Raw genomic sequence first — 10798 nt, forward strand, 5'->3', positions numbered from 1 at the left:
GAGGAACTGGGACGGTGTGCTGGAGAAGGTTAAGGACAGACTCAACCGATGGTTGTGGCTGGTCCCTCAAATGTCATACCGAGGTACGTTTCTCATCATCAACAACCTGGCTGCGTCCTCCCTGTGGCATAAACTGGCATGTGTCGATCCCCCACCAGGCCTGCTGGCCAATCTCCAAGCTCTGCTGGTGGATTTTTTTTGGGTTCCTCAGGGGGTTCTTCATCTTCCCAAGGATGAGGGCGGGCAGGTGCTCATTCATTTAGCCAGCAGGGTGGCTGCCTTCTGCCTCCAGTTCATACAAAGACTGCTTACTGGCCCCAAGGAACTGGTTTGGAGGGTGGTAGCCTACAAGATCCTGCACACAGTGGGAGGCCTGGGGATGGACAGGACCCTGTTTTTAATGAACCCAAAGTCACTGAACACTGCAGGTTTACCTGCATTTTATCATGGCCTTTTTAAAATATGGAGTTTTTTTAAGGTTAAAGGACCGGAGAGTACAACGCTGCACTGGCTGCTGGAGGAACCTCTGCTTCACGGCGCCCGGATGGACATATCAGGCGTGTCGTCTCCTGCACTGACCAGAGTCCTGTTTTCTTCAGTGGTCACCACACTGCGTCAACTGGTGGACATTGCGGGACCTGACCTTTCCGGTACAGAGAGCCTGGCTGAACGGTTAGGCCTGAGGTCTCTGTGCAATGTATCTCAATTTCTTTGCAAGTGGAGGACAGCGCTGACCCCTGAGGAACTCAGGATGTTGAAAGACAACAGTGCAGGGGTGATTAATAATTATATATATATAAATATATATATATATATATATATATATATATATATATATATATATATATATATATATATATTTTTTTTTTTTTTAATTTGTTGAATTGTTCTCACTGTAGCATGTACTAGTAAATATATACTTATAAAATGTTTAAATGTTTATTAAGTATGTATGAATGTAAATAATACTGTTATTCATCCTACATAGAATAAAAAAAAAATAAAGATACTAAAGATAGTTATATATATATATATATATATATATATATATATATATATATATATATATATATATATATATATACATATATATATAAAAAAGAGTCCTTGCTATAAATAATGCATAATGTTTTAATATGCCCTTAAAGATATTTAACTGTAAATGACTTATTTTTTTATATTTTAAGGAAAATTTTTTAAATAATTTTTATGCATCCCACATCTTGAGACATCTTTGGATGTTATTATAGTCAAGACATCTTAAGATCCATGTCTATAGACATGTCTTAAAGACATTGTACTCAGATCTTAAGACATGCCACAAGATGACTTAAGACGTCTTCATAATGTGTCTTTAGACATGTCTTAAGACATACCAAGACACGGTAATGGCTGGGTATGAAGCACTGGGTGATGATCAGGAGGTTTCTATCCACAGGTGAAAAACAAGAATGAGGAAACAAACTGAACCAAAAGTGACTCTGAGCTGAAGAAGATTTCAGAGGAAGACGGTCTGGATTTCACTCGGTAGGTGTTTAATCGTTAACATTATTTTTCTGTGGAAAATTGGCTCATTGTTTACAGCTGTGTGTTTATCTGCCATTCCTTCTCTTAGTTATGTTTTTCAGGCTTAAGTTATATTTAAGGTGTTGTTCAAAAAGACGTAATTTTTGACGTCTGTGAATAAACTGAACACGGCCAAGTGTCTGTGACAATAAACAGGTTCATCCGGTTTACTGCAGAGAAAAGGAGAGTTTATTCACCTGGGATTTTAAAATGTTAACTGCTGTTGAACAAAGTCAAATAATAAATGGAGTCCAGACAACAACAATAGAATTAAATAGAAACAACAACGACTACAAACATTTATTTGTGTTTTATAGAAACTAACATTATTATTATCACACAGACAAACAGTTAAATAAAAAGAGAATTTTGTCTCCTTTTATAATAAGTTCTTTAAAAAAAGAGTAAACCTGCAGTAAAACTACATAGTTGTTACAAGCTTGATATTCCTACTGTGGTAGAGCAGTGTATACTGATGTTCATATTAACTTTAACAGACATGTAATGTAGGATATTAACTGTATTTAGTCATAAAATGTCCAGGGTGTGTGATCATAGATTAAGGAAACAGTCAAAGTCATTTCTGAAAAAATATAGAAGTACAGACGCCTCTGTATAGATTAGAAAGAGTAAAGACCGTAGTTTTTGTGTTTTATCTAAAGAAAGTGAAGTAAGGCGACGTTTGAAAGGTTTAAAAACAGGACGGTGTGTGTTTTTTGTGTTTTATATGAAGTGGATGAATAACAACAGGAAAAGTATTAATACCATTGTTTTTTTTAAAGAAATTAACTCAGATTAATGTGTGTTTCTTTTTTTCAAAAATTGTGTTTGAAAAGCCTCGCATTTTGACCTATTTAAGGTGGAATGGAGAAATCAAGCTTGGTAGTACACAACAAATGTGTTTCTCTAGTAGGTAGTTACATGTTTTAGTGACATGATGTGCACCCTGTGTTTTAAATGGATAAAATGGGAAAAAAATTGTAAATAATTGGTTGTATAATACAATTGGTTTGTTTGTTTTAAATGGATAATGTGGAATAACAGTTACTCCAAAATGTTTCAAAAGCTTTAGTGCTAGCTTCAGCTCTTAAGGTGGAACAGAGAATTCAAGAACCTGGCGTATAATGCCAATAAAACTCGTAAACGGACACTTGTAAGGTGGAATAGCTAATGTTTGACTATGAAAATTGTGAATAAGATCTGCTTCCTAAACGACATTTATGATGGAAGGGAAAATCGATAAGCAACACCAGCCTTGTCTAGTCTAAATATTTCAGGTGGATTTGGACAGTAAAGGCTTGTAAACGCAGTGATATTTCTGTGTAAATATGTTGGTTATGGCACACTCTTCTTAGCGATTACTGCCCAAGTTCTTAAACTCGTCTCTTGTTGGTTCGTTCGGTTTTCCTCAAACTTTCAACCTGCTCGAGCGTCACGGTTGGAGAAGGGTATCCCTGCAGTTTGGAGGCACCTCCAAGTGGGAGGTACAACTCCCAGAAAAAATGCCATGGAAAAATGATGGAAAACTAATATTGATTAGTTATGAAATTTAAGGAGGAAGAGCTTTGTTTATGAGTTTCAACCAATGTAATGTTAGCTGCATTTCTGTAAACTGTTTTGACTGCTTCTTATAGTGATCTAAGTTCATTTCAATCTCTGTTTGAGAGCCTCGGTCAAAAACTCTTCACACGGAGCAGACAACAGCATCTCCAGGGTCCAGTTGTGTCTGTGAATGTGAAAACTTCATGATGGAGCCTCCTAGCACAACAGACTTCAGCAGTGGAACCTGTGACACCAAGTGAGTTAGCAATTATCAATAATGTAAATGAGTAATTTGTTATATTTCCACACACACACACACACACACATATATAAATATACAGTGGTATGAAAAAATTTGGGCATCCCTGATAATTACCATGATTTTCCTTTATAAATCATTGGTTGTTATAAATCATATTTAACTGATCAGAAATTTCAGTTAAATATATCATATAGCAGACGAACACAGTGATATTTAAGAAGTGAAATGAAGTTTAGAGGATTTACAGAAAGTGCGCAATAATTAACCAAAATTAGGCAGGTGCATAAATTTGGGCACCCTTGTCGTTTTATTGATTTGAATACCTTTAGCACTAATTATTGGAACACATAATTAGTTTTGTAAGCTCATTGACCCTTGACCTACATACACAGGTGAATCCAGTTATGAGAAAGTGTTAAGGGGCCAATTGCAAGTTTTTCTCCTCTTTGCATCTTCATCTTCACTAATTCCATCTCCTGTTTCTGGTCCTGTTCATTCCCCAGTCCAGTTTCTGTTTCCAGAGCACATGGCTCTGTTTTTGTTTTGTCCCTAGCCTCTGCCTTAGCTCCACCTTAACCCTGCTCTTTCATTAGTGTTCCCACCTGTGTCTCCTTTGTGGTCCTGTCCTCTTGTTATCCTTGCCAGGTGTTTCTTGTCTGTGCTCATTGTGTATACTCCTTTGGTTTCAGTGCTCCTTTGTCTGGTGTTGTGTGTGGATGTGTGTTTCCAAGTCTTTGTGTTTCATTTATATCTACACTGGTTCACGGCTGTCCCCTGTTGGTTCCTGTCCTTGTTTAGTCTTGTTCAGGTTTGTGTTTTTGCCTCTGTACTGGTGTTTGTTTTGTTACAGTTTTGTTTTCTCCCTGAAAAAAATTCCTTCTGTGTACGTCTGCCTCCTTCTTCTCCCTGCATCTGTGACAAGAACGAATTTGTGCATCTAAATTAATCTAAATGTTTGTAGGTACAAATGTAATTTACACCTGCTCCTGAAAATGCGCAAAGTAAAAGTATAATCTGGCATGACTGAATTTTAATTAATAAAATAAATAAATAAATGAATAAATAATGAAATGCATGAAATTTTCATGTTAGTTTCGTGTGCTAGGAGGCTCCATCATGAAGTTACTTCATGTGGATCACTGCAATATAAACAAGTGTTTGGTCTGTAACCTGTGTAAATGGCTGATCTTGTGCTGATGCTGGATTTAACAGACAGCTCTGCACAGAGAACTTTAACATCTTTGGAGACGTAAGGTTTATTAGCCGAGTGATGTCTCTCTGGTCGGTTCACTATAGGTCCATTCTTTATCCCTCTATGAGAGACTACAGAGCGAGTCCAATGGGCCAAGAGCTAATGTCAAGAATAAATGCCTTTAGCTTCCGTGCAGCTTCCCCCACCTTAAGCACAATTGTGCAGGGCTAACTTTAGTGAAGGTGCAGTAGTGTGCAATTGTCTTAGACCCTTAGAAAATGATCATTATTTAAAATAATATATTGTCTAAATAAGAGTGGTGTTTGTATAAAATTTTATATAATTGTGAAAACAAAAAAGGGGATATTCTTTTCTAAAAGTATGTGCGTGTTGTGAGCCAGTGGGAAGAAACAAGTTGGTTTCCGGATGATTTTCTTGATCGTATGTATTTGTGAAATAACCAGCATACGTTATCTAGCAAAATGAAGTATAATAACCTCAAATAAAACTGCACCGTCACAAGGAGAGATGTTAACACCCAGAATATCACACTCACTGTAAAAACGTTATTTATTTTCATTGGAGCACATACTTACTGCTCAGATAATAGCTTCTTACATCTCATTTAATCTAAACACTTTTGCACAGTACTATGTATCTCAGCATTTAGATGGCATAAGTGGCCCATAAGTGGAAAAAATATATATACATTAAACGAATCTAAAAAAGTGCAGATTTGAATGCACTTCAACAAAATTGATTTCCGCTCATTTGTTTCTTTTGCTTTTCTGCAAAGATTTTAAGGCTTTTTGCTGTGGCTCCTTAGTCAGAGCGCTTCCTTATAAAGTGGTCATTTGAAATTAATGGGCGGAGCTTATGGTAATTGCACGTTAATTGCAAAGGAATGTGCACACCCACCCAATTTGCGAACATTGCGTATTCACTAACATATTCACGTTCTAATAAAAAAATATGGTGTTTACGCAGCGTTCATGAATCTGGTGGAAAGTTTTCAGGAATGTACATTTCTTCATACATTATGTGCAGTTTGCTCGTGTTTTATTACGATGGTTTCATGAATGAGGCCCACTGGACAGGGCACCAGTCCATCACAGGGACACACACACTCACACACACTTGTGGACACTTTTAAATAGACAGTCGACCTGCAAGCTTGTGGGTGTGAAACTCACACAGACACCGGGAAAATAACACCCTCCACACAAGCAGTGACCTGAGGCAGAGTTTGAACCCACAACCTCAGGACACTGGAGCTGTGTGACAGAGACACTGCCTGCTGCACCACTGCACTGCCCTGTTATTCATTCCCATTCTTTCTGAAAATCAGTGATAGAGATCTGTCTTCAGGCTTAACCGCTATGTTTCCATTGTCTCTCTGTGGATGTCACAATATCTTCAGCTAAATCAGGAAAACACTGAACTGCAGGCCCCTTAAATACTTTTATAAAATCCAAAGGACAAAATCTTGGTGTATTTTCAGACTGGTTAATGATCTCTGCTAATGGCTGACAATGATGATGTTAATTAATAGAACAACCAAATATCACCTTTAGCTTTCACTAAATGTCCACACTGAACTCATTCTCATTTCTCCATGTTATTTATTTCAGACAGCACACGTTCAGAGCAGAACCTCCAGAGCCGAGTGGTGTGTCTATGAAGACCAACTTGTTGAAGATGGATCCTCCTGGTTTCAGAAATGAAAGACTCAGTACTGACCCGAGGTGAGACATAAAAACACCACATCTTCACTTCTTACTTTGATGTACACTGCTGCTTTGCTGGAAGACTTATTTTTTTGATGCAGTTGTTGACGTTGAAGACAATCTTCATGTTTGAAGTGTCTGTAGGGACAGGTAAATCAATCGGTCAATAACTGAACTGACATTAAAATCCTCTGAGCCAAGACGCTGCTACTCACTTTGTTTACAAAGATATTTACAGGATGAAGAAGTTAAAAGTGTAATATCTGTGACCACATGTATTTAGCCATGTAGACCATTCAAAGCAGAATGAAACCAAGCTTTTTAATAATTTTGTCAAAATACTGAGAACTTTCAGTAGTCATCAGTGCAGGAATTACACTGCACCTCTTCTGAAAACACCATGTAATCTTTCCTCAGCAAGAAGGAGCACATCATTTTAACACGAATAATAACAAACAAGTATTATGAAAGTAATTGTGTTTAATTTTATATATTTTTTTAATTACAGCATGAAATAAAGAATGAATTGCTTTGTTGTCCCCAAATGACCCAGGTTAATCTCCACCGAGTAAATTGATCCTAGATTTATAAAGAACACTTAATCATTTCCGACTGCTTTCATCACTGACCTTAAAATCAAAATGAAACAAAACAAAAAAAAAAACATTAAAAAAAGATTTTTGTGGTGTTCCATATGTTTCAGCCGAAAATACATTTCCATTCATACGTTCATTCATTTTGTGTAATCAGTTCATCCTGTTTAAGACTGTGGTGTGAATCACTGTGTACAAGTCAGGAACATACACTGATCTGGGCCTCAGTCCATCACAGACACTCACACTTATTGACACTTTAAAACAGCCAATCCATCTACCATCGTGTGGACTGTAGTAGGACACTAGAGCACCCTGAGGAAACCCTGACAGGAGGGCAACAGGCAGATCACACCACACTCCCCACAGACTGTCACCTGAAGGTGTGTCTCAAACCCAAACCCCAGGAAACAGGAGCTGTGTGACAGAGACACTCCCTGCTGCTCTACTGCATCCTGTTATACATTTCCATTCTTTCTGAAAATCAGTGATTGAGATCTGTCATCAGGCTTCAAGGCTATGTTTCCAATATCTCTCTGTGGATGTTTCAGTATCTTCAACTTAATCAGGAAATATACTGAATACTGGATGGTAGACTTCTGTAGAGTTCAGTTCAATTATTAAACTAATCTTTCTCATTTTTCCAGGTTATGTTTTAAGCAGCAGACATTTAGAGCAGAATCTCAAGAGCCCAGCTGTGTGTCTATGAAGAGCGACATCTCGATGCACAATCCTCCAGGTTTCAGTAATGAAAAAATCAGCACTGATCTGAGGTGAGTATTTCTCTCTGTGGATGTTTCAGTATCTTCAACTTAATCAGGAAATATACTGAATACTGGATGGTAGACTTCTGTAGAGTTCAGTTCAATTATTAAACTAATCTTTCTCATTTTTCCAGGTTATGTTTTAAGCAGCAGACATTTAGAGCAGAATCTCAAGAGCCCAGCTGTGTGTCTATGAAGAGCGACATCTCGATGCACAATCCTCCAGGTTTCAGTAATGAAGAAATCAGCACTGATCTGAGGTGAGTATTTCTCTCTGTGGAATGGTTTCTTTTTTTTAATTTTTTTTTTTTTGTGCTTGCGCCTGTAACTACAGAACTATGTCTGGTGTGTGGAAGATTTTACACAGTTTCTACAGAGAACCATCTCTGGGATTCTCCATCGCTACAACAGATGTCAGTGTTAAAATATCAGTGACACTCAGTGTACGTATACACATATACAGTGTAAACCGCACACACACACACTGGTCTAAATGAAAGAAAAATACTCTCAACCACCACACAACAGAAACCCTTTTATGAAAAATGAAGTCATTCAGCATCTGAATTTATTACTGAAACACACTCACTCAATAATCCCTTCTGCATTCTCTCTGTCTCTGTCTCTGTCTCTAGGAGGGATGTGCGGCTCCAGGATGGTTCCAGGTGTGGAGTGTGTGAGCAGATTCAGACAGATCCAGTCTCTATCACCTGTGGACACTCTTTTTGTAGACAGTGCATCAGGAGCCTTAGGGACCAGTCTGTCCACTCTGGAGACTTGACCTGTCCCTGCTGCAGAAGGAGGTTTAAAACGGGCTCTGTTCAGTTTCCACACACGGAGGAGTCCATGGAGCTGGATGAATACAAACCAGTGGATGACGTCCTGCTCAGTGTCTCAGAGAGAAACAAAATCAGCCTGAAGAACAAGTACGAGAGCTTATTTGAGGGATTCAAAACACAAGAGAATAAAATCCTCCTGAACAGGGTTTACACTCAGCTCTACATCATCGAGGGAGAGAGGGAAGGAGTGAATGAAGAACATGAAGTTTTACAGATTGAAAACAAACCCTGGAAACAAAACCTGCCAGATACACCAATAAACTGTTTAGACATATTTAACCCTGTACAGTGTACGATGGGAGAAATGGAAGAAGACAACACAAGAGCTGTGATGGATGAAGATGTGAGACGTGAAGAAGGAGAAGCAGATAAAGATCCACAAGTGGAAAAACTTAAATGCGTTCTGACTAAAGGCATTGCTGGTATTGGAAAAACTGTCTCTGTGCAGAAGTTCATTCTGGACTGGGCTGAAGGAAAAGCCAATCAGGACATAGAGTTCATGTTTGTGCTTCCATTCCGAGAGCTGAACCTGATTAAAGACAAACAGTACAGTCTTCATGGGCTTCTGTGTGACCTCCACCCTGAGCTCCGAAGTCTGGACACAAAGGAATATGACGTGTGTAAAACTGTGTTCATATTTGACGGCCTCGATGAAAGCAGAATTCCACTGAAGTTCTCAGAGAGTGAGAAAGTGTCAGACGTGACCAAGGTGTCTTCAGTGGACGTGTTGATGACAAACCTCATCAAAGGAGACCTGCTTCCCTCTGCTCACATCTGGATAACCTCCAGACCCGCAGCAGCCAATCAGATCCCCTCTCAGTACATCAGCCGTGTGACAGAAATTCAGGGATTCAATGATCCACAGAAGGAGGAGTACTTCAGGAAGAGGATTAGTGACCAACACCAAGCCGACAGTGTCATCTCCCACATTAAGACAACGAGGAGTCTCCACATCATGTGCCACATTCCAGTTTTCTGCTGGATCTCAGCAACTGTGCTTCAGGGAATCATGAAACAAGGGACCACAGAAATCCCTAAAACTCTGACTGCAATGTACTCACACTTTCTGTGCACTCAGACGATCATGAGGAAGGAGAAGTATGAGGAGGAAGATGAGAGAGGAACTTTACAGGAAGTCCTGAGATCCAACAGGAACATGTTTCTGAAACTGTCTGAACTGGCTTTCAAACAGCTGATGAAGGGCAATGTGATGTTCTATGAAGATGACCTGAGAGAGTGTGGGATTGATGTCACTGAGGCCTCAGTGTACTCTGGAATTTGCACTGAGATCTTTAGGGAGGAGTCTGTGCTTTACCAGAGGAAGGTTTACTGCTTTGTGCATCTGAGCTTTCAGGAGTTCCTGGCTGCTTTCTATGTGTTTCACTGCTGTGTGAACAACAAGAGGAAGGAAATGAAGTTTCTGAAGCCAAAAAAAATGAAGTGGTCTGACAGTGTTTCACTGGACGAGCTGCTGGAGGGAGCTGTTCGTACAGCTTTAAAGAGTAAGACTGGACACCTGGATCTGTTTCTCCGTTTTCTGTTGGGCATATCACTGGAGTCCAATCAACAACTCCTGCAGGACCTACTGACACACACAGTGAGCAGCTCTGAGAGCATCAAGAAAACAGTTCAGTACATCAAACACATGATACAATCAGAGGATTTTCCTTCTGACAGATCTATCAACCTGTTCCTCTGTCTCACTGAAATGAACGACTCCTCTTTATCCAGTAAAATCCAGGAGTATCTCAAAACAGAGAAACACTCAGATAAGACACTGTCTGCTGATGAGTGTTTAGCATTAGCCTACATGCTCGTGAACTCAGACAAGGTGCTGGATGAACTGGACTTGAGGAAGTACAACACCACTGAGCAGGGTTATTGGAGACTGATCCCAGCTGTGAGCAACTGCAGAAAGGCAGTGTGAGTGCTGTTTCTATATGTTTTTTTTATATATATATTTCAGGTTGTTGTTGACTGAGAAAAGTTTCCAGATGTTTTACGGTCAGTAGAAGTTCTTCACTCTGTGTATAATTAGGATGTGATAAATAAAATGAATGAGACAGGTGGAGTTTGATGAACATGGATAAGACTGATGTCTTTCTCTTGTTTTCTCTCACTCACACTGTATATCACACAAATCCCCCAAGTTTATAAAAGCAGCAAATCTGATGTTTGATTCCCGTGAGGCTGAATTTCAAGGAGTGTTCAGACTTGTAGTTCAGTTTCCTTGGGTTGGACCAAATATGTAAATTCATACATTTTTATATTTTAGTTCTGGTTTTGTTACGAACCACTCGCTCTCCAGCTCAC

General features: G+C 39.1%; 1 protein-coding gene across 1 annotated transcript; it reads left to right on the forward strand.

Moving 5' to 3' along the window:
- The first annotated feature begins 1501 nt into the window (after positions 1-1501).
- On the forward strand, positions 1502-10412 carry LOC136687346 (NLR family CARD domain-containing protein 3-like). Its single transcript, XM_066661731.1, has 8 exons — positions 1502-1527; positions 3232-3364; positions 6194-6307; positions 7530-7655; positions 7781-7906; positions 8282-8775; positions 8869-9620; positions 9687-10412. Exons 2-8 carry the CDS (start codon positions 3312-3314, stop codon positions 10410-10412), a joined length of 2391 nt encoding a protein of 796 aa, XP_066517828.1. The 5' UTR covers positions 1502-1527; positions 3232-3311.
- The last annotated feature ends 386 nt before the right edge of the window (positions 10413-10798 follow it).

The sequence above is a fragment of the Hoplias malabaricus genome, chromosome 2, assembly GCF_029633855.1.
Source record: "Hoplias malabaricus isolate fHopMal1 chromosome 2, fHopMal1.hap1, whole genome shotgun sequence".
NCBI lineage: Eukaryota > Metazoa > Chordata > Actinopteri > Characiformes > Erythrinidae > Hoplias > Hoplias malabaricus.